Source organism: Budorcas taxicolor, chromosome 5, assembly GCF_023091745.1.
Source record: "Budorcas taxicolor isolate Tak-1 chromosome 5, Takin1.1, whole genome shotgun sequence".
Lineage (NCBI taxonomy): Eukaryota > Metazoa > Chordata > Mammalia > Artiodactyla > Bovidae > Budorcas > Budorcas taxicolor.
The window spans coordinates 123,903,743-123,929,132 of NC_068914.1; the positions used below are offsets into that span (position 1 = coordinate 123,903,743).

Here is a 25,390-nt window from a genome sequence, read left to right on the forward strand (position 1 = left end):
GCTTCCCTTGTGGTTCAGCTGGTAAAATATCTGCCTGCAATGCGGGAGACCTGGGTTCGAACCCTGGGTTGGGAAGATCCCCTGGAGAAGGGAAGGGCTACCCACACCAGTATTCTGGGCTGGAGAATTCCATGGACTGTATAGGCCATGGAGATGCAAGGACACAACTGAGTGACTTTCACTTCTCAATTTAGAGGTAGGCTCCAAAACCACTGCAGATGGTGACTGCAGCCATGAAATTAAAAGCCGCTTACTCCTTGGAAGGAAAGTTATGACCAACCTAGACAGCACATTAAAAAGCAGAGAAATTACTTTGTCAACAAAGGTCTGTCTAGTCAAGGCTATGGTTTTTCCAGTGGTCATGTATGGATGTGAGAGTTGGACTATAAAGAAAGCTGAGCACTGAAGAACTGATGCTTTTGAACTGTGGTGTTGGAGAAGACTCTTGAGAGACCCTTGGACTACAAGGAGATCCAACCAGTGCATCCTAAAGGAGATCAGTCCTGGGTGTTAATTGGAGGGACTGACGTTGAAGCTGAAACTCCAATACTTTGGCCACCTGATGTGAAGAGCTGACTCATTTGAAAAGACCTGATGCTGGGAAAGATTGAGGGCAGGAGGAGAAGGGGATAACAGAGGATGAGATGGTTGGATGGCATCACTGACTCGATGGACATGGGTTTGGGTCAATTCCAGGAGTTAGTGATGGACAGGGAGGCCTGGTGTGCTGCGGTTCATGGGGTCACAAAGAGTCGGACACAACTGAGTGACTGAACTGAACTGAGCGATGATTTCAGTTAAAATATTCCTCTAAATCTCAACTGGGCTTTCCTGGTGGCTCAGTGGTGATGAATTCACCTGCTAATGCAGAAGCCATGGATTCAATCCCTGGGTTGCTAAGATCCTCTAGAGAAGGAAATGGCAAGCCACTCCAATATTCTTGCCTGGAGAATCCCATGGACAGAGGAGCCTGGCAGGCTACAGTCCATGGGGTCACAAGCGGTCAGACATAACTTAGCGACTAAACAACAACAAAATCTCAACTAGTACATTTAATATAACAAATATTGTGTCTGACTGCAAGTAATCCTTAGGTTTCCTGGTAGGAAGTAATTTTAGGACTTGCATTTGAATCATGCACTATAAGGCTGGTAGATAGCAGGTGAGGGTATATCTAACATTTACTTCTCAACATGACTTGGTTTCTTCTACATGCTGTCAAGTACAAGATAAATGAAGAAATTTATCTTTTTTTTTTCTTTAAGAAAATTTAATGGAAAATGTCAGTCAAGAGACTGAAAACTTTAAAGCTTAATTAAAAACCAAGGATGTGCTCAAGGAACGAATGGAGGAAAAACAAAGCTAGGAACATGTATATAATACAGTTTTCTATATTTGTGAATTTCAGGACAACTGTTTGTGACTGGTTAGAAGCTAATACAGAGAAATAAATAGTACTTATAAAGTAAAAAGTAAAGTGAAGTTGCTCAGTCATAATCTTTGCAACCCCATGGACTCTAGCCTACCAGGCTCCTCCATCTATAGGATTTTCCAGGCAAGAGTACTGGAGTGGGGTGCCTTTTCCTTCTCCAGGAGATCTTCCTGACCCAGGGATCGAACCCAAAGCTTCCAAGTTGCAGGCAGACGCTTTACCATCTGAGCCACCAGGAAGCCCAAATAGTACTTACACTAAACAATTTAAAGCATATGCCTGTCTTGAGAAATAAATGTCTGAATGGTCAAAGAGAAATCATTATAGGGAGGAAGAATGACAATGCTACAGAGAGGGGAATGCTGATGGTAGGAGATCTAAGGTGGGCTAGAACACAGAGGTGGAAGGTTAGCTTTAAAAAGGTTGGAAGAAAGGAACTGTATGTAGCTTTGATGATGCAGAATGATTTTGATTTGACAAGAACAGTGGATGAGAGAGTTGCTGAGCCATAAAATTATTGGTTTTCATTGAAGGCATATGTTTGGGAGGGAAAGACAGAGGAACTGAGGATTTGTTGAAAAGAGAAGGAAATGGCAATCCACTCCAGTACTCTTGCCTAGAAAATCCCATGAACGGAGGAGCCTGGTACAGGCTACTGTCCATGGGGTTGCAAAGAGTCGGGCACAACTGAGTGACTTGACTTGACTTTCACTCACCAAAGGTGAACAAAGGAGTGAAACAAAGTTTATGAGACCTGACTGCAGAATAGCAGGGAGAAGCTGACCAAAGGCTAAGAAACTGGATCTCTTATGTTAAACTTGTGTCCTGCCATTGCGTTGATAGCATTCACTGATTTTCTTAGCCCAAAAAGAAAAAAAATTCTGTGTATATAAAACTGCCTTTATTCATCAGCTCTCCAAGTCAAATAGTTCTAAGTTCCGAGTGGGGAAGGCTTTCCCGTTGCTTGTCAGGAGTGTACTCACTCTCTGGTCTTCGGGACTCAGCGCGGACATCAGCATTTCAGTGTTGTATGTGCTCCATTCCCAGCTCCGGTTGATGAAATACTCCACCATGGAAAGGGTTCTTAAAAGCCGATTCATGAGCTTTGTCATCCTGAGGTAAAGATCACATAGGAGCAAATATCAATGCACCACAGATGATGGCTTTCCTGCTACTGCACAGGGATATATGACAAATTAGGTCTGAAAAATATAAAAGTTATTTCTCCCCACTTTTCCCTCAGTTCCTCATTAAAATTCTTATTCTTTTTTCTCTTCCACATTAACCCTCTGTTGAAAGAAGGGATGCAGCCGAACCTAAAGGAGCTTGTTATAGCAGGCATTTTAATACCACTAAGCTACTTCTCTGTCTCTTTCCTACCATCTCTTTTTCAAGAGTTGCAAGTATTCTAAAAGCTGAGCAACATATCCACCCCCAATGACATACTCTTCGTTCTTGGAATTCTGAGGTAGACAAGAAGAAAACTTATTTCTCTTCTTTAATGTATGTTCTTGGATTTTTTTTTTAAATTTATTGATTTGAGGTTTCAAACCTCAAACTCTGGGCAGAAGTGGTGACTATATTAGCATCTGGTGAACCAAAAACAGCTCTTAATGCAGATTTAAGGGGAAAATATATTTTATTTGTTAATAATCTACTCAGGCACAGTGCTGATAACGTTTAAAAAAATACTGTCTCCACTAATACCTGTAACATCCCTGTTAGGTAGGTTTGTGTTTTTATGAACAGGTAAAGTTAGCTTAGAAAAGATTGAGTAGCCATGATAATATCATGTGCCAAAGCCAAAATTCCGCCCAGTTTTGATGGACTTCAAAAAGTCTTTGCTTTTGTAAATGGGACCCCCTGGATCTCATTACTTTAAATGGATCATATCTTTTAACACCGTGGTGAGGACCTGCTGTTTGAACTTCCCAATTTTGTAACAATTTATATTTTTAAAAAACATGCTTTCTTAATTTATACAGTATGATTCCATGAGGTAGTCAGGGTCTATATTGTTTATCTTCATTTTGCAGAAGGATTAATAGGTACAGGGTCACATAGTTACTGCTCAAACCTAGATTTTCTGGCTACAAATCATGTCTGGCCTACAGATCATTTGATTTTTATCTTAACCAGTTAGGCTAATCTTGGTAACAGTGACTACTATAGTTGACCCCATAATGACTTATGATGCTATTTTGGGAATTTGGTCTTATTTCTGGTCAAATCCTCATGTCCATATCCCTAATGACTCATGAGGTACTTCTCTCATTGTATTATGGGAAATTCTTAAGCAAGGCTGTAGAATCATTATTCCCTAATTCAAGCATCATAATAGAGTTCCATTTGCTATTGTCATCTAACATCTTGGCTATAGACTGAATGTTTATATCCCCCTGCAATTCACATGTTGAAACCTATTCCTCCTAATGTGGTAGTATTGGAGAAGGAGACTTCAGCAGATGTGGAAAGCCCTTATAAAAGGGACCCCAGAAAGCTCCCTTGGCCCTGCCAGCCTGTGAGGACACAGAGAACACAGGCTGTCAGAAACCAGGAAGTGGGCCCTCAGCAGATGCTGGATCCACCAGCACCTTGATTGTAGGCTTTCTAGTCTCCAGTTCTATGAGAAATAAAGCTATTGTTTATAAGCCACATAGTCGATGATATTCTGTTACAGCAGTCCAAACAAATTTACAATCTTTATTCATTTTACAACTCTGAAGTAATTGATATGATTTCAATAATTTACTTTTAAAAAATAATCATTGTACAAGTGACTATACAATGTATACAATGGTGTATCATTTTATGTACAGGACTGTATCAGCAAAATAGTATTTTTTTAGAAAGAAAGAGTACACTTATTATTTTCATGTAGTGAAGATCTTATTAATGCATACAATGAAAAGTTATAAAGGAAAAATGATTCATTTTATCATATAAGATTTTTCTTTGGTAATAATGGTGATTACTATATTCTATGCACTCTGATGTAAAATCCTGTAAAATAGGTATGATTACAATCTCTTTTCAACAAGTTAGTATTTAGAAAGGTTAAGTAATTTAGGGCTCATATGGGTAAATTAGTGAAAGCCAGGATTTAAGTCTGTAAGTCTGACCAAACTCCATGCTCTTAAGACTTGCATTATATGTAGTTTCCCTTGTATTAAAAAAACTTCATAATCAGAGCTACAGAATAAGACACTGACTTCAAGAAAACACATTAATTATATATTTACACATATATAGTACACACACCACTTCCATAATAAGTACAACCCAACAGAAAAATAGAAATGTTGTTGATTAGTTGCTGCAACATGTCCGACTCTTATGACCCGGTGGAGTGTAGCCTGCTAGGCTCCTCTGTCCATGGGATTTCCCAAGCAAGAATACTGGAGTGGGTTGCCATTCCCTTCCCCAGAAGATCTTCCTGACTCAGGGACTGAACCCTCATCTCCTGCATTGGCAGGCAGATTCTTTACCACTGAGCCATGAGAGAAGCCCCTAAATAAACACACTGAGAGAGAATTCCCCCTTTAAAAACTATATATTTACACATATAAACATATACACACAGCCTCCAAAAATTAATAAGTAAAATCAAATAGAAAAATAGAAATATTATTAACCATAAAAAAGAATGAAATAATGCTGTTGCAGCAACATGAATGGACATAGAAATTATCATACTAAGCAAGTAATTAAGACAGAGAAAGACAAATATCATATGATATATGTAGAATCTAAAAAGAATGATATGAATGAATCTTGTGAAACAGAAACAGGATCACATAGAAAACGAACTTATGGTTCCCAAAGGGGAAAGCAGGGAGGGATAAACTTAGAATTTGATATTAACAGATACACATTACTATATATAAGAAATAAGGGCCTGAATATATATATATATGCATATATATATGAATCACTGCTGTACATCTGAACATTGTAAATAAATTATATTTCAATAAAAACAAAATTAAAAAGTAGGTGAGAAATAGAAGCAGGCAACTCATAACAGAGAAAACATGAATGTCCAATAAACAAATGAAAGCCCAGCCCCTCCATCAATCAAGGAAAATGCAAATCAAAGTGACAGGGATGCTATTTCTTGTCATTAGCTTAACAATTCAAAATATTGATTTTTGCAAAGTATTAATGAGAATGAGAAAGAACAGATTTATACTTTCACATGCTGTTGTGATAGCGTATAAATTGACAGAGGCTGCCTTTAAGGCAACCTGGTAGTAGTCATAATATCCATGTTGAGTATATCCTCCAGTCTAGCAAGCCTACCCCTCAGCATCCTCCACAGACCCAAAGGCACATTCTGTAAGGATGCATGTGCACTGATACTTGTCCCATTGTTCTTAATGGGGGTGAAAAAGACAGCACTAGCAGAATGACTTGGATTTTCATGGAATACAAGTGAAAAAGTGTGTAGGATTGATTTAAACATACATAGAGACACACCTTACCTCAAAGCAAAACCATACATGTGGTTGTAAATGCATAAGTGATTACACACAAACACACTTGGGGAAGGAAAGAGTCCAGAAAGATTCTAGCACTTTCTGCCATAAAGATTATTCTTAAGATTCCTATAACCAAACGAATAATCATTTCCCATGAATATTACAATTAAACTTCTTACAAACAAAATACATAAAGATTTTTACTGGCCTTGTTCCTCCTGTGGGGAAGGAAATGGCACCCCATTCCAGTACCCTTGCCTGGAGAATCCCACGGATGGAGGAGCCTGGTAGGCTACAGTCCATGGGGTCGCAAAAAGTCGGTCCTCCTGTGTTTTTCTTTTCTACTTACTGAACTTTGCTCTTCATCCAGGTCTCCTTCCAACCCTGATATATTTTAAAGGCCTCAGTGTTGATGTCAGCAGTGTTTGGTTTTCCTTCTTTTCCCATCTTTATTTAATAAGCCCCTTATAAAAATATTTTCCCACAAACATAGTGTCCCCCTTTTCACCTTACTCATGAAGAAACTGACAATGAGTTATGAACTCTAAGGAAGATCTTTGAAAATGTGGATAAACTCTACATTGCCTAAGCATCACTCATTTGCTCTACTAATAAGAATGGAAATAAACACACTGAGAGAGATTTTCTCCTTTAAAAGAGGCTAACATCATGCTTCTGATGGCAGGAATTACACACAAAGTATTATTCAAGTGAGACCAGAGTAGAAAGGGCCATGCCCTAATTCACCCAGCATCAACACCCTGACACTCCACTTTGCTCCCTCTACTCTCTCCACTCATCTCCACATGGCAGTCAGTCCAGTTCAGATTTCTCCAGATCTTTCCTCTGTCTCTTCCTCTGAGACTACTTAAAATTCTTCCTCTAACTTCCATTTCCTCATCTGTAACACTGGGATGAGAATACCCTCCTTGGGTTGTTGTGAGAATTAAAATGAGCTTGTCATGCATCACCCCTTGTGTGTATGTGAGGCTGTTACCATTGTAGTACATTGTAAGATTAACTGTCCTGCTAAATCACTCAGTTCACATCCAACTCTTTGTGATCCTATGGATTGTAGCCTGTCAAGCTCTCCTGTCCACAGGATTCTCCAGGCAAGAATCCTGGAGTGGGTTGCTATACCCTCCTCCAAGGGTAATTCCTGACCCAGGGATTGAATCTAACAATTTACAAACTCCCAGATACAGACTCTCAGTTACTTTTCTTTTTAGGTGATTGATTACCTGCTGAATTCATCAAGCAAGTTCCTTAACATTAAGGTAGGGTCCCCTTGGGGTTCCCACTACTACTGCTTTGATTGTCCCTCTATAGAGATAAAATCATAACTATATAGAGATATAGTTAACTCCCTTAGAGATATAGTCATAACTGTGATTCAGTTGTCACTTTGATCCATAGGGGATGGGAAGGCAAAGGACTGGAGTCCTTGACTTTCACGCAGAGACCCTCCTAAAGCTATTGTCTCCGTTTCTCACCTGGGCTTCCTTCCTGTGAGACGAAGATAGAAGTCATAGATGATGGCAGGGGCCCGGTGACTGACAGCATTCCAGTAATGGGTTGTGATGTTGTTGGTTGTGAAGTCAGCTTTTGGCCTCCTGAAAGCTCTCTCAAATGGGATTTTTTCAAAGGTTGCCAAGACTTGGAGTCCTGGAGAGGGGGTGAGAGTGGGGGAGATTAAGTGCTAAATCCAGGAGCATTGTAAATGCCACCCATTGTGGTGGATGGCATTTGCAATCGGTCAAAACAATAAATAGTAAGGATTTGTTGTGTAGAGTCTAGAATAATACTAAGAATTTTACACCAGGCAAGTGGTCATCTGCAAATTTAAACAATGTAAATTGGTTAAGAATTGAATCCTTCACTTGAAACCTTTACCCTAAAACAACTTCTTGGGAAAATAGTTTTAGTCAATACTAAAATTTCAATTCAATTTCAAGGTTATCTAGTCTATTCAGAAAGCCCAAGACAGAGCCTGGGGGTGTTATTTCTTTGGTTGGATCATTATTTGCAGAACAATCAGGAAAGTTTCTTAACATTTTACTTAAAGTTTTATAAAGATTTATGTAAAAGAGAGACTGTAAAATTAGGATTCCTTCATGTTGGTTCATTTTAAATACCAGTCTTTTACTTCTTTGGTATTTCTACTATTCTGGCAATATGTCAGACTCAATTGTTTTACTCTTGTCTCCAGAGTTTTCTTAAATACTAATCTTAAAAAGTATATCATTACTTATATAAAACATGGTTTAAAGCTTTTTATGTACATCTGTAAATCAAATACTTCTTTTCAAAAGGTATTCATTCTTTTGAACTTAGTTTTGATTTTATTTATGTAGAATTTTCAAAGTTGCCTAAGTTCATTACTCAGTTATGATGAAGTTATCAATTATTATGATAATATGGTTACTGTCCTCTGTAAAAGATACTACCTAGAAATATGTATGAAAAATATATACCCCATACAGAAAAGATTATCCAGAAACATCTGATCCTGGGTCTTTTCCTCCCAGAGGGATTCATGTTGACTTTACGAATCCCTAGTGGGGTGATCATTACATGTTCATACCCCTCATTTACTTCTATGTCCGGCTCCCACTCCCCATGTGCAATGAATAAATCATTTACCCTCTATGGGCTTTGTGTGTAAAATAAAGTGAAAACACTAGACTATTTTTTAAAGAATTTAATTTTTATTGTACCATAGTTTAATTTCGAAAATACAAAGTTTTTAATGGTTTTGTGAATGAAAGGCTTTCCTCTAAATTTTATCCTTCTTGTTGAGTGTTACAGTTAGTACGTGGCAAATAGAAAGCTAGATTTCTAATTTTAAGAAATTAGATATGCAACAAAGGTTTACTGTATAGCACAGGGAACTATAGTCAATATCTTGTAATAACTATAATGGAAAATAATTTAAAAATAGTATCTGTGTTTATGTATAACTGAATCATCTTGCTGTGCACCAGAAACACTGTAAGTCAGCTATAGTTGAATAATATATATATAAATAAAGAAAAAAGTTAATAAGTGGCTATGTAACATGGAACAAGATGCAGTGATTTGATTGTCTGACTTTCACTGATTCAGAAATTTCTGTCAAAGCAAAGTTTATTTTAAGAGCAGAATGATATCTATCTATTCACCTATCTATCTGAATCACTTTGCAGTATACATGAAATTAACACAACACTGTAAATAAGTCTACTTCAATTTAAAAACAAGGAAAAGAGAGAAAAAGCAGAATGAGAGTTTTATATGTACCATAATCAAAAGAAGTAAGCACACTAGATTATTTTTAAGATCACTTTCAACTATTACATTGTGTATGTTCATAAAATAGACAGAATTTTCAGCAAGGAAGAAGACTATTTTGAATCCCAGGTATGGATTTACATGTAGCATCTTTTGATTTAAGAATTTAAGTATCTTGGTTACTTCTACTAATGCTCTTTGTATGAATGATACCTTAATTCTGTTACTGAGATAGAGATTTATTTTTATTTCCAGAATTATTTCGCTATATGATCTAAATAACTGGATATGATGGTAATAGATAATTTCATTTTACTTTTACTGAAATAATAACTTTGCAAATAGAATAGCACAGTGGAATGCTCTGAATTGGAGATAAGATTCTAACAAATTAAGCACATTTAATTTTTTTCAACATCTAGTAGCTAAACAGCAATTAGATGATCTAAAAGTTTCAGATATTTGTAAGAAAATCAGAAGCAGAGTACAAGATTGGTTAGCTAATTTTCTGTCATATGCAGGATTAATTCTAATTCAATTCAACAGGCTACTTTCAAGGTTACACTATGGCTGACTGCCTAAATTAATAAAGAGTATCACTGACTCAATGACACCAGTTAGTATCATTGGACTTTTCTAAATCTACTTGGCCATTAATCATGGCACATTCTCAGTGATATGTTCAGGGGGACGAGGGCTGTGTGTGTGAGCACAGTGGCTCAGGAGAAGTATTTTATCATTGATATTGCTTATAATTACTGACTTTGGCTTGACTTGATTTGTTTTTTAAATCTCTATAGCCAACGGAGCCCTTATTGCTCACAATCATGCCGCTGTTTCACTGGTCCCTTTCTTTGAGATACCACAGTGTATTCTAATTAACTCTACACATTTACAATTTGCAATTAATTTTCTGGCTTTACCTGTGTTTTGTCTTTTCCCCCATTAGACTCAAAGCTCCATGACACTTTGTTTTTCCCTGTGGCAGATGCTAATTGCAAATGAGCATTCTCTAATGGTTCCTTACGTACCTTGCTACAGGCACTTACCCATTTTGCCCCAATTACAGGGATTGAGGTTGCCAGATGTACAGTGGTAGACCAATGTTGACTTAGGTCTGAAAAACAAAAGTTAGGTAAATATAAGAAAATGGAGAACTAATGAAAGAAAGATAGAGAAAATAATACTTAAACAAGTTTTTTGTTTTTTGGTTTTTTTCCCAATAATTCCTATCACTAAGGCATTCTTAGGTGGCTCAGGTGGTAAAGAATCCTCCTAAAATATGGTAGACTGGGATTCAATCCCTGTGTTGGGAAGATCCCCTGGAGAAGGGCATGGCAACCCACTTCAGTATTCTTGCCTGGAGAATCCCCATGGACAGAGGAGCCTGGCAGGCTACAGTCCCTGGTGTCACAAAGAGTTGGGCACGACTGAGCAACTAAGCACAGCCTGACACACAAGGCACTCCACACACCACTTTCATCTTTTGTTCCTTCTTTGGGTTAAAAACAAAATGGAAAACTAGGAAAAGTGCAAGTGTGTGTGTGTGTACATGTGTATGAAGAACAAAATCCCATAGACTGACATATTTATGGAGCAAATGGAGGCAGCATGATGATGACAAAGCAAATTGTATTTCTAATTTCTTGACGTCTTTACTGGGCAAAAATATGGGCTATGATTTTTCCTAAATCCAATGAAGTGCTGTTGGATTGGACAACATCTAAATATCTAACTTCAAATAATTAATAAAAATTTTGTTTATTAACAATGTTAAATATACAAACAACCTATTATTTTTCTTTGTACTAAAAATACCTCTGTCACACACACACGGTGATCTGAACTTTTGACTTTTATTAGGAACTGAGAAATGAAGAAAAATATGCTCTCATTTCATCTACTTTTATCTTCTTTGCCTTAAAAAAGGAAGCTGCATTTTAGGTTGCTGAATAGAATGAAAATCTTTCAATTATTGAGAATTTCATGGTTAAATGATTTGAAGAATTTATTATTTTATGATCAACCAAGTACTAACTGGTATTTATAACACAACTTGATGCCTATATTATGACATAATTGGAACTCTGTGAAATATCCAAACAGATACCCTCTCACATTTGGGGTCTTCTTCAGTAAAATTCATATATTTTGAATAGGTGCCCAACATAGTTACCCTCCTCCTCATCAAATCTTTGAAAGCCAGTTTAAGTATCCACTCCACACCTGTGAACTGCTGTGTACCATCCTACAGCCAAAGTGAGATTGACCACTGTGTCTGCTGGAATCAAATCTGCCACAGCCATCGGAGTAGCTCTTATGGACCGAAGAAACCCTTTCCCAGCCTGCACAGAAAAAAGGACATAAATTATTGAACCAGGCGTTATGTAATAGCTGGGGCTGAAGTATGTATCGGACAGATAGTATCAATGCTGGTAGTAATAATAACTAACACTGATTCACTGCTTGCTAGGTTAATGTGCCAAGACTGACTGCTCTCAGGCCATCCAACCTCCCCATCCAAGCTCAAGTGCCAACATCTCCAAGAACCACCAGTGATTCTCAGGTTCCTCTTCAGAGTGAAATTCCTCAAGCTTGTGAGGAGTTTAATGTATTTAGCTAATTAATAAACACCAAGAATAAAAGAAAAAACAAGAATAAGATTTCATATCTTAAAAATTAATTCATAAGATATTCTAAGAATTAACTTTTCCCAAATTTCCCATTAATTTAACTTACCATTTCTTAAATGTTGTCATTTTTAGCTAGAGTCTACTAGTTTACAAGAAATAATAAGAACTAGGAGTTTAAGAAACACCTTTTTAAACTGAGAAAATTCCACTGCTTAACAAAAACTTTTTATTACTTGTGGAAAAGGCCACCGTTATTTACTTTTTGTTCAGTATCTTTGTTTACCTCACAGATCACTGATGCTATATAGATGCAAGAACTGGGAATTGTTCATGTTAATAAATGCCATGTCAATAAATAAAGGAGCCAGTTTACTGACTTTTTGAAGTAATTGATTATTTACACCCTGCATGTTTCTGACATCAATTTGCAGTGGTCAGCACTTTCTTATATTCCTAATTTCTGTCTTCTTGTAACTGATTAACCTTCCTTTGGACAAGTGTGCTTGCTAAGTCGTTTCAGTCGAGTCCGACTCTTTGCAACCCTATAGACTATAGCCCACCAGGCTCCTCTGTCCATGGGATTCCTCCAGGCAAAAATACTGTAGTGGGTTACCATGCCCTCCTCCTGTCCTTCAGAATATGGGAAATCAATTTGGAAAATTTTAGAAAATCTGAATACATGTGCAGCTTTGCTAACAGTGTAATAAAACTCACTCTGGGATCATGTTAAAATAGCTATGTTCTAAGTTTCTGAACACTCACTTCCAACTAAGCCTCAAGAGTTGAAGGCAGGTAGGGAACAGAAAGAGAAAGAAATCAGAAAGAAGTTCATTGTCACTATCTTTGACAAGTAGTCATAATTCACTGTCTTTTATTTGTATTTAGTTCATGTTGGATCTAGTTCTGTGAAGAACAGAGGCACAGTCTGAAACATGAGATCCCAAACAAAATTTAAACTCATTTAAAGACATGAAGTCCATTTCAATGTCCGAAAGAGAAGAGTTGTAGTTCTGAGCCTAAAATGCTTCAGTGTGAACCGGACAGCTCCGCAGCTCACAGGATCAGTCTTCACTGCAGGGAGATGCACACAAAGGTCTGCTGACCCAGAGGAATGGTTGATATACCTCCTTGTCTGTGAGAGGATTAGTGTTGAAAAGTGTTTCCTATAGTCATCAGTTTTTATATTTGAAAAACTTCCTCCAATTGGTAGTCCTCTTTCTTAGATATATTGAGAAATAGATATTGATATATTTATGCATTTATATACTTTCTATCCAAATGCACATAAATTTAATAATCTTTGGGGATATGAGTTTTATCACATCCCTAATTCTAGCTATGGTTAAAGAGCGAAAAGAAGGAAATACCCCCATCTTGTGTTAACTAAGCATGGTACTAGAGGCTCAAAATTCTATCCAAAAATAAAATTCCTAAGTGGCAATTGACGATATCACAGTACTTCTATTTTCCTGATAATGATATTGACAGATAATTAATTTCATTCTGCCTCATTTTTCAATCAGCAAAACTGAAATAATTTGCATCAATTGTAGTGAGTAAAGGAATGCTTATGGTTTTGCATCAGTAAAGCTAAGCCAATACTAGCATTTCGTTACTGTCCCTCCACTACATTTGAAGTAATTATTTCCACACCGTTATACATACCGCAATAATGAGCCCACTAGGTCCATTTAAGTTATCAACCCAACCCTAAAAAGAGAAAAGGGAAAAGATCTCTAGTTGGTTCCACATGTCAGAAAATCACAGTACCTTTGGAATATCTGCAGTCTAATCTTAAACTCCAAACAAGAACGATGAAACTCCAGCCGATAAACTGTCTAGTCCACTATTTCCAAAATTACAAACAGAGATCAGTGAGAAAGCACTGGATATTTTTGCACTTGGTTTGTGGAAGAATTAAAATTCTGCCAGCATTTATTTCATAGCAGGAATCAAGAATAGTTTCAAGCTGTCTATGACATCTTAGGAGCTAAATTGGATCTCATCTTAATATCATAATCTGCTAATCAATTCATTTTCCTCACTTGGGCCTGATTTTAACTTCTCAGGGGAACAATTCAAACATAGTTTGCAGAAAATTGACTCTTACTTGACAATGGTAAGAGTCATAGCATCTTTCATTCATTCTATCTCAAGATCAGCTTGTATTAGCTTGCTATAGATGGTAGAGAAAATATTATCTTTAGGAGCAGTTAGAGAAAAACGTCCTTATGAGTTTGTCTCCTAAGACCAAAGCAAGTCAGTTGACCTCATTATGTCTGTTTATCTTTGAAAGTCAAAATGTATAAGATGGGAAAGGAGAGAGAACTTGAAGGGATTGATATTAGTTGAGCCTTTTATTAGGGACCAGGCACTGCAGTAGACATACCACTACACTGTCTCATTTCATCAGCCCTCCACAATGGGTGTGGTTAGCCCAGTTTTACATATGAGACAACTCATATGTAAAAGGTTACATGTCAATAAGTAATGGAACTTGAATTTATCTGGTACAAAAACTTTACAGAACTGCTTCGAAAAAAGATGGCATAATTCAAAGTACTTTCAAAAAGATACAGACGTATACGCAGATAAAAAACATTATTCCTAAACTGAGGACTTTCTCTGAGCTTTGCTGCTCCTATTTACCCTGGCAATTTGTTAACGTTATCAACTTGGCCAGTAGGAACATTCTTGTATATTTAAACTATTGTGGAGAAGCCAAGAAATAAAGTTATTTCCCATGGGAATTTTGAGACTAGAGTTATTGAGAAACTAACTGAAGACTCCACCCAACTCTAGGACAGTCAGTGTAACATCAGAGGAGCCCGCTGGTGAGTAAATCCTGAAACAAACGTGCACTTTGGTCCTCACATTTGCTGTACTCAGCTATCTATACTGGAAAAAAAAAAAAGACATCAGAGAGTACTTGGACAGGAGAGATGCTGGTTCAGAAGCAAAGCGTGGAATCCAGGCAAGTGGGCTTACTGGGAAGGGCTCCTGCCAGGTTGCTCCCATGATGGAGGGCCGTACGATGGCAATGTTGAGGTTGCCACCTTCCTGCTGCACCACCACTTCTCCCAAGGCCTTGGTATAGGTGTATGTGTTAGGCCGATCTCCGATCAGCTTGGGTGTGATCTCGTCAATAATAGCGTCGTCTAACCACCTAAAAGTAGTCAGAGTGAAAAAGAATCTTGTCAGCATGTGTCAGACAACATACCAAAAAGAAATTGTGAGACACAACAAACAGAACTTCCCCGTTCCAGCTTGAGTTCTGTAATTTGGAACCGTCAAAGGACACCAAGGCTTGAGTGTGAACCTATCCACATGATGCAAGATGGATGAGATCTTCCCCACTGCTTAGCCCAACATTACTAGTTGAATCCTATGGCCTTCTGTCTCAATACATGTATCCAGTTGTTTTGCAGTCTGCTGCTTGATTGTGTGTGTGTGCACACACACGCTAAGTCACTTCAGTCATGTCCAACTCTTTGTGACCCCATGGACTGCAGCACACTAGGCTCCTCAGTCCATGGGATTCTCCAGACAAGAATACTGGAGTGGGTTGCCATGCCCTCCTCCAGGGGATCTTCCCGACCCAGGGATGGAATCTGTGTCTCATGTCTCCTGCATTGACAGGTGGGTTCTTTACCCCTAGCGCCACCTGGGAAGCTCCCTGCTACTTGATTACATAGAGCTAATTTCTATCTTCAATTATAGCCTCTCAGAGGGCATGTACCTATCAAGGTACATTCAATGAATGTATTGTGAGTGCCAGTTGGGTGTCCAACACTGGGCTGGCTGCCTTGGTCATGGACTTGAGAGGCTGTCATCAGAGGTGTCAGTGGCAGCCCCTCTCATTCACTATTGTCCAACTAGAACCTTGGCACTAATCTCGAAACCTTCAGCTTTGATTTTTGTTTAAATTCTGCTTAATGCCTTATCTGGAGAAGGCAATGGCACCCCACTCCAGTACTCATGCCTGGAAAATCCCCTGGGCGGAGGAGCCTGGTAGGCTGCAGTCCATGGAGTTGCGAAGAGTCAGACACGACTGAGCGACTTCACTTTCACTTTTCACTTTCATGCATTGGAGAAGGAAATGGCAACCCACTCCAGTGTTCTTGCCTGGATAATCCCAGGGACGGGGGAGCCCGGTGAGCTGCTGTCTATGGGGTCGCGCAGAGTCGGGCACGACTGAAGCGACTTAGCAGCAGTAGCAGTAATGCCTTAACAAAGAAAGGCAACTGCATTTATCAGAACTTACAATCTGTCTTAGAACCCACGCACTGTATTTTGGAGATCTGGTTAGAGTCTATGCTAATAACTTGTAACCATTTCCAGAGATTTCCAATGAGTTTTAAAGTGCTCTGATAGCTTTAATCGTCTGTCAAGTGGGGTGAGAATAGCACAATGAAGCAACTTTAATACAGTGACTGTTGAACACCTCTACCTTCAAGAAGATCTGTATCATGAATAACTGAGTTACCATGGTACCAACCTAATTTTTTTTTTAAAAAAAGATGTTAAAATCATTTTGATAATCCCAGAGTCTACCTGCTTTTCTCTAAGAGAGCAATGAAATGATTGTTGATTAAATACTGAATGTTTCTCTTAGCTGGTAGATCTATTTGGTGAAACTTTGGATATAATACAGTTTTTAAAAATTAGGTGACATGTCAGTGTGATTTTATAATTAATGTGTTTGGTACATTTGTTCCCATTTTATTGGACCCAACACAATCATATTATTTTGATTGCAGAAAAATCTTATTAGAGGTTATTGTTTTCCTCTCATGACAAATTATTGAGTATTTAAGAAGTGCTTAATGCCAAGACATTCAGAAACACAACTCTCAATTTCAATATTGGAGAGGAATGTGAATCCTGTCTGTTACGGTCTAGTTTTCCCTGCTTTGCGGCTATTAGTGCTGAATATCTTCTAGCTATCAAATGCCTTCTGGTTTACACTGAAAAGAGAAAGGCTGAGAAGGTCTGAGAATTAAAAACAACTCCAAATACTTAGAAAAACAGAAGTTATTTCAATCACATGGTCACTGAGTGTTGGAAGAGAGTGAGGGACAATCTAGGTGCCTGTCTATCTTTCTAATACTGTTACCTTTACCTCGTCTTATTTGTGGGTCAGCAGTGGATTAACTGACCTAAGACCATTTTTATTTTCACCTACAAAAACATACAGGTTACAAAAACTAGGTCTGAAGAAATACAGTCCAGTTTTAACAAAGCTGTAAAGAAAACAAGTTTAAGAAAGCATCAGAAGCCAGCAATACCCTCGGATTGTGTGTCCCGTGGCTGGTACCACGTGCTATCACTGCTGTTGGTGTGCATGAAAAAGGTAACACTTGGAGGCTTCTCCAAGTTTGGTGAGTTAGCTCATCTTGGAAAATACTAACAGCACAAGAACACAAAGCAAAAGACGTTGCAGGGCTCCATAGATGATCTGCCTTTTCTATTTGTAGCTCCGCCATATTCTACTGTATCATTTTCTCATGTCCTCCACTGGCACTTGTGAAAAATAGCAATAACTACAGGTGTTCTAAATTTTCAGGTGATGAGGACAAATAGGAACATTCACAACTACACTTAAAACTATTTGATTAAACAAAATGAGCTAACACATATTTAGTAAAACCGCCAAGAAGCATGTATCTAGAAAGAGGAATAGCAAGAGGAATCACAGTTGGTTTTAAAATATCTTTTCTAATATAGCCAAACAGATCATATCTCACCCTGCCATTTCTTCAGTTCAAAGAGATTAATGTGACATTCATTGGTCAAGTGATGCCCTTTTCAGGACCTAAAATCGGTTCATGTTCTCCTTTATCAAAATTTGATTTGGAGCTGTTGCTTGTCTTTAAACTAGTAAATAAATCAGCACGAAAAAAGGACACTATATATTTAACTACATCAAACAATTTAAAAATGCACAAAGTTTTCCTTTCAAAAAAAAAAAAAGACACTATATAAACCAAAGCACATTTCTGAAACTAAGTCAAAGCACTTTGGGATACTCAAGGAGATGTCTGAACTCATGGGCTCCAAATTCTAAACTTCTACTTAAATAGCTTTAAAAGAGGCAAAGTCACACACAGACATACATACATAATACAGACAATTTCCTCTAAATATTACTATCTTTTTTGGTTTGAAACTTATTTATTCAACTTTTTATATCATTATTTTCATAATTTTTGTATTTACTGAATGAAATAGCAAGAGGAATATATATTTTTCCTCCATTTTCCTGTGCACCAAACAGGGCCGACCTAGTAGTGTATCAAGAAAAGCTTTCTGGAGAGTAAGTACTGGACATCCTGCCCCAGGGTAAGCTTTGCTGTCTTTTCTCTGACCTGGAGTATGTTTGTCCCTTGATTACTGCAATTATCATGCTATATGTTTTTGCTCGGGCTTCCCAGGGTAAAGAGTCCACCTACCAAAGCAAGAAACGAGGATTCAATTCCTAGGTGGGGGATATTCCTTGGAGAAGGAAATGGCAACCCACTCCAGTATTCTTGCCTGGAAAATTCCATGGACAGAGGAACCTGTACATTCCATAGCGTCACAAAAAGTTGGACATAACTGAGCAACTGAACACAAAAGTTCTTGCTCATGTCTGTTTCCCCACTTCACAATGAGTCCAGGAGTGCAAGGATTATATTTTTTTAATCTCTGTGTCCAATCATCTTATTCTCCCCAGAAACCAGCTAACTTTGTGTTCTTTCACAAGACAGTCATGATTGGCCAGTGCTGTCCAAAGTCTGGGAAGCTGAGATGGATAATGGTAGGAGAGAATGGGTGAACTCAGAAGGAGGTGTGGTTGTGGGGAGACTGTGGGAAAGTTAGAGAGGGGATGTCTTTGAGGAAATGAAAAATTGGAACTTAAGGTATCCGGTGGCACTGGTGAAAAGTGCTGAAAAGCGGAAAGGCCAAAGGTTGGCCAACTTCAATTGGGCAGTGACTTCAGAGTAAATTTAACTGGCTTCAAAGTAAAGTTGAATCATTTCTTGGGGAGAAGGGTATATCTGAGCCTAATGCTTATGGTGACTTGGCCTCTGTATTACCCTATAGACTTTTATTGAGCATATATTCTGGTTCCAGTGACCTGACAACATGGAAATTATTCAGCTCATTTAAGAACAATTTAACCCTGCTCTCATTCATGTTGAAGTCTGGTGCTATTAAAAGTACACAGAATTTCCAATTTTTTTTTTTTTGTCAGCTGCTTAGATGCCATCTTAATGCTATACAATCCTGACAATAAAAGCACAAATGCTAAAATTAGCTTTTCCTTTCCCCTAGAATAGATAAACAGGGGTTTCCCATGTGGCTCAGTGGTAAAAAATATGGCTGCAAATGCAGGAGATGTGGGTTTGATCCCTGGGTTGGGAAGATACCCATGAGGAGGTAATGGCAACCCATTCCAGTATTCCTGCCTGGGAAAGCCCATAGACAGAGGAGCCTGGTGGGCTATAGTCCATGGGGTCACAAAGTGTTAGACAGGGCTTAGCAACTGAACGAAAACAACAACAAAAAAAGGTGTATGCAAGCCTATAGGCAAAGCAGTAGCCATGCCCTATTGGTTTTTCTTTCCACAAACACATAGGGGTTTTCTACATGTATTGCCATTCAGAAAGGCTCGAGTCCCCTTCACCATTCATCTTGGGTGATGGGTCTCCATGCCTGTGGAGACTCCCCATGCTAACATATCCCCTTTGCTCTATAACCATCATGATCCTAAAGCTCACTTTCATCAAAGTCTTTCCTTGATTAAAACAAAATGAAACAAAGGGCCAAAATCACTCACTCACACACACACACACACACACACACACACACACAGACACACACACAAAGTCCTCCCTCAACAGATCTCTCTGTCTGTAGAATTAAACATAACCCTCTGCATGGTACTCAAAATGTCCACAGTGTGGCTCCATTCTATCTTTCCAGCTTGACCTCTAATAGCTTGCCTACATGTAACCTATGTGATGCCAAAATGGACTTACAGCTCTGTCCCAGGCAAGCCCTAGGTTTTCCTCCTTCACTAGCTCTGCCCAGTGTGTGCCTCATCTGACCTGTCCCCACTGTACATATTCTTCCAGTTCTGTCTCCCACATCTTTCTTTAGAGTCCTTCAGCACCAGCAAACCTACTACATCCCATTTCCTCCACCATACCTCAGGTAATTCTACTCTGTTCTATTTGCATTTGACTGTGAGCTCCTTGAAAGTACAGTCCCTATCTTAAGAAAGCACCATTTAATCACATGGTATTGTGAATATACTAGAAAGACCATAATCATGTGGCCATGGAAAATCTTTGTGTCTCTGCAACTTACTAGCTGAGAGACTTGTGAAGAGTTATTTAATCTTTCTGAGCCTGTGTTCCTTTGTTAATACATTAGCCATAATAGTATACCCTACAATGTTATGTTAAGGAATTTAATGTCTGTGAAAGTGCCTTTGTTCCAAGTAATTGCTGAATGATGATTCATTGAATCCTTCCCTTCTTACTGCATATTTACTAGATTGGTTTAAGCATGCTCAATAAAGCACTAAGTAATTATGGATCCATTTTTTCTGGTTCCTAACTCTAGTTATTTCAGGTTTTATACAGATGGAAAAGCTTTTTTCTTCTACACAGCCCCCCTAACAGGATTTACCTTGGCCTAAAAAGTATGGGAAGCATAAGCCCCAAACTTCTGTCCTTGTTGGTCAGCTATGAGCATTTTTAAAAATAAACGTTCCACTTAAGCTGTTATTCTGGAAAACTGGAGTTTATTGGTCATCCCTGATCCATTTACACACCTGAGTTTCTAAAGGTAAATATTACCAACTATGTAGAAGCTGGAAATATAAAGGCAGAAATTATAAGAATGGTGACATCATTACATCATAAAACGTCTGTGTTGGGATGAAGGGCAGAAGACAAGTGCACAGATAATCAGTTGCTGAACACGAAAGGCCAATTAAAAGCATCAAGTCCTAATTTATTATGAAAATGTGTATATACTAAAGTTTCCATAATAAGATAATCGAAATTTATCTTTTGGGAATGGTTAGGGACAAAGGTAACTCTGGATTTTCAGAGATGGGCTGAAGAAAGGGAGGGGTTGGGCTGTGAGATGGACAGAAGATGGGGTGGGCTGAGAAGGACAGAAGTACGGGGCAGGAATGAGAGGTGTTGGGTTTGGTTCACAGTTCCATTCCCTTTATTAACAGTGCCAAGCAGGATCTCTTCAGCCTGCACAATCTGGAAAGTTCCTGGCAAAAAAGTGCAAACCCTCTTTTATTTCCCAGAACTGTAATTCCCATTAAATTGCTTCTCTGGATAAACAAAGGTTCATTTTACTGTTTTATGGGTGATTTTCTTTTCTTTTTTTTTTTCAGCTTTACTAAGATATAACTGATGAACAACATTTTAAGACAGTGCATAGTGTGATGATTTGGTACACATACATTGTGAAGGGGCTTCCCCGGTAGCTCAGTGGTAGAGAATCCACCTGCAATACAGGAGCTGCAGGAGATGAGGGTTCAGTCCTTGGGTGGCAAAGATCCCCTGGCGTAGGAAATGGCAACCCACTCCAGTATTGCCGCTGCTGCTGCTAAGTCGCTTTAGTCGTGTCCGACTCTGTGCGACCCCAGAGATGGCAGTCCACCAGACTCCTCCGTCCCTGGGATTCTCCAGGCAAGAACACTGGAGTGGGCTGCCATTTCCTTCTCCAATGCATGAAAGTGAAAAGTGAAAGGGAGGTTGCTCAGTAGTGTCCGACTCTTTGCGACCCCATGGACTGCAGCCTACCAGACTCCTCTGTCCATGGGATTTTCCAAGCAAGAGTACTGGTGTGGGTTACCATTGCCTTCTCTGACCATTCTTGCCTGGAAAATTCCATGGACAGAGGAGCCTGTACAGTCCACGGGGTCACAAAGAATTGAACACGACTGAAGCAACTTAGCATGCATTCATACACTGTGAGAGGATTTCCCCTCCCCCATCTAAAATTAATGTATTCACTACTCTTTTATGAGAGATTTTATTTGATCACAAAGCTTCAAGATTTTCTTGCTGTTTAACTCTTTGTTCCTTTTTTTGTAGAAAATGAGGACCACTGAAGTACTCAGAACAATGACAGTGGCTAGACTCGATAGGGTTACTGTTGATAAAAATTTCCAAGGGCAATTTTATTTTAACCAGGGGCCAATTACAAAATAGAGAAGAAATCAGAGAAAAATATTTTCTTAGAACACTAAATCTGGATTTAGGAACAGTAGTATTTATTCAGAATAACTTTAATGCTGTCATTTTAAAACTTCAGAAAACTCTATCTGATATAGGAATTGTTGAAACAGTCATGAACAATGGTCTAGTTGGTGAGAGCCTGCTGGGATTTATTCAAAGCATTATTCCAAACTTAACACACAGGTTTTATTCCAAGTTAAAGAAGAAAAAAAGAGCAATCCAAAACACAGATAAGATGGGGGCATATATGTATTTTATATGTAAATACATATATGTATTTTATATGTTTTATTTTATATTTATACTTCACACTCTCAAATACCAGCTTGCTATGGAATTCTGTCTATTCCTGCTTTGTCTAAACAAACAAGAAACAACACATCTTAGCCAGAGTGGTATGAACAATGATAATCCAGTTCCATGAAAAGCTTTTCATTCATTCAGCGAATATTTGAGTTCCTACTTTGTGCTGGCATTGAAGAACAAGAGGAACAAGAGACAGTCTCTTGTTTGAGAATCTCATTGGCCACTGGAGATACAGACAGATAATCGGACATTTAGAATGACCTGCGCTAAATGTCATGATGAGGATGAGCACAGGGCACTCTGGGAGCACGGGAGTGACCACCTGAACCCATGTGCTCCCAGAGGAAAGCTCTGATGTCTGGATAAGAGCTTACCAGAGGAAGCAGAGGTAGAAGTAGCCTCTAGAGACAGAACCACCTGAGCCAAGGCAGAGACGTGTGAGCGAGAGTGAGCACAAATGAAAGACTGAGACGGATGGTGCTGGACAGGTGGTTCTGAGTATAAAAATTTAAATAAATAAACTATGGTAATGATGTTCCCTTTGTTTAAAAAAAGTTAGCTTTAGTTCCTTAACTGCATTGAAATGTATTTTGTTGAGACGAAATATAATTTTTCTCCTAGTTCTGTTTGGCTACATATATGTATGTTTTAAAATAATTGTTCTCCTTGGAGAGCAGTACATGACAGACAGACATAAATTTTGCACTAATGTCCATTACAGTTTGGTCATCAATCATGTAGCCGATACCTGCCTTTACCAGTTGACATATGCTGGGGAGTGGAGAATGCCTGTTAATAAATCAACTCTTCCTCTGGGAGGTGAGCTTATTCTTTGAAATGGGGTGTGGGAGGGTTTGAGCATCTGGACACAGTGTGGGAGGGAGAAAGTGGTATGGAATCTCTGAGTGAACTGAATCTCCATTTCCTCCCTTTTTCATTGGTGACCTCTCAGGAGAATCAAAGGACAGGGAGAAGTCTGCTCCTTTCCTGGGCTTCTGAGTATGTGTGCTCATTTTCTCAGTTGAGTCTGACTCTTTTGCAATCTTATGGACAGTAAGTAGCCTGCCAGGCTGCTCTGTTCATGGAATTTTCCAGGCAAGAATACTGGAGTGGGTTGCCATTTCCTATTTCATGGGCGTATCACATCCATAAACACCACTGTTACCAAAAGACAAAGCTATAAGAGGATGGCTAAACAGCATACAAATCATTTCCCTCCTGAAAACATGCCAAGGCTTTAGAACTTGACTTTCCTGCACCGACTTTGGCATCACAGTGCCTTTTCTCCAACTATCCTGAGAAATTCTGGACTCTGAAAGGTTCCTTTGCACCAGTTAAGCAAATCATCATTTATTAGCAACTTTAAGCAACCTCTGTCTCCTTTAAATGACTTTCATTTTTCTTTCGTCCTGGTTATTTTTAAATGACAGGTAAAAATATCTGTTCTCAGAGCTGTGTGAGATAAAAATGTTTGCCCTGAAGGGAATAAACTCTTGATTTAGCTAAAGCTAAAGAGTATATCTAAAATAGAAATACAGTATTATAAAAAATTAAAATCTGACAAATCCACCATGAGAGTATATTTTCTCTGCTATAATATGTTTTATGCAGAGTCTTTTAAAAAGCAAACAAAATAAGGCAAATTTGGTAAATGGAACACAAGAATGAAGAGGCAGAACAGAAAAACATACTTATTTTGAGATCAGAGTGATGGCCTAAAAAGAAAATAGTTCCTGTTAGCTGGCCAAAGAGAAAAATGCTAGACTTCTGTCTCTCCTGTATAATAGGATCATAAGGGAAGTGTCTCTCAGCTGAACAGATCAAGAAACCGACACTTTCTGCCAGATTTGGAAGAAATTTCTCTTCCCTATTAGTTCTTCTTTATTAACTTTTTGATTAACTGCTATTAAGCACTGTAGTAACTGCTTTGTTTGTATAACTCACATTATCATCACAGCTATAAAGACAGGCACTATTATTAGCCTCATTTCACACATGAAGGAATTAAGGCTCAGAGAGGCCAAAGATTTGCTCAAGGTCACAGAACCTTTGCCAGTCTAATGATAAAACCTTTCTTCTGGACGTTTACATATTATGTATGCAAACTTCCCTTGTGTGCATGCTAAGTCGCTTTAGTTGTGTCTGACTCCTTTGCAATCCTATGCACTGTAGCCCACCAGGTTCCTATGTCCATGAGATTCTTCAAGCAAGAATACTGTAATGGATTGCCATGCCCTCCTCCAGGGGATCTTCCTGACCCAGGGATCAAATCCACACCTCTAGTGTCTCCTGTACTAGCATCACCTGGGAAACCCTGATACTTCCCTTGAAAAAAATAAATCTAGTAGCAAAGCTTAGTTCACTAAGAAGTGAGAAACCACCTCCATGTAAAGTATTCTCAAGAACCTCATGGAATTCTAAGCAACCTAATACAGCTTTTCTATCCCTATTCTCCTCCATCAAGAAGCACTCTACTCCCCACTGGCGACAGAGAATAGCAAGGTCAGGGAGCTGAAGCTGGCACCTTTTCAAAGCATTCTGATCCCAGGGTATCCCACTGTGTTACCTTCTAAATGAATGAAAGTCCATCTCCCTTCACCCCCACCACCCATGTAACCCAACTTACTCCATGGAGTCAATGATTTTTTTTGGCTCCACAGGACATGGATAGACGACTTCATCAATGTGCTTCAGGTTACAATTTGAAAAGGCAGTAGAAATGTGTATGAAGGCTTCCAGCTTCGGCATCTGACTGGCCATGAGCAAAAGCTGCTGGGTGGCAGTGACGTTAAGCTGCACAGCATGTCTGGAGAAGGTTAGGCAAAAGGAAATACAGTGAGGCAAATCACATCCCATTTTGCTGGAGCTGCACCTACTGCAGTAACTGGCATATCCATCTGATTTTTGTGGCTGCATCGAAGGACCAGGAAGAAAAGTATGAGTCATGGCCATACAGTTATGATACTTGGAATATGTTATATGTTGATGATGCCTTTTGTGCATATAAATCCT

At 38.7% G+C, this 25,390-nt stretch overlaps 1 protein-coding gene across 1 annotated transcript in view; it reads right to left on the reverse strand.

Annotated features, from left to right (window-relative positions):
- The window catches only part of FAR2 (fatty acyl-CoA reductase 2), a 54,181-nt gene that overhangs the window by 5,419 nt on the left and 23,372 nt on the right, over positions 1–25,390 (reverse strand). Inside the window, exons 3-9 of the mRNA XM_052640987.1 lie at positions 25,005–25,184; positions 14,805–14,982; positions 13,482–13,526; positions 11,410–11,528; positions 10,233–10,300; positions 7,407–7,578; positions 2,416–2,545 (exon numbers count right to left, since the gene is read on the reverse strand). Coding sequence (XP_052496947.1) covers positions 2,416–2,545; positions 7,407–7,578; positions 10,233–10,300; positions 11,410–11,528; positions 13,482–13,526; positions 14,805–14,982; positions 25,005–25,184 — 892 coding nt within the window. The remainder of the gene's footprint in view (positions 1–2,415; positions 2,546–7,406; positions 7,579–10,232; positions 10,301–11,409; positions 11,529–13,481; positions 13,527–14,804; positions 14,983–25,004; positions 25,185–25,390) is intronic.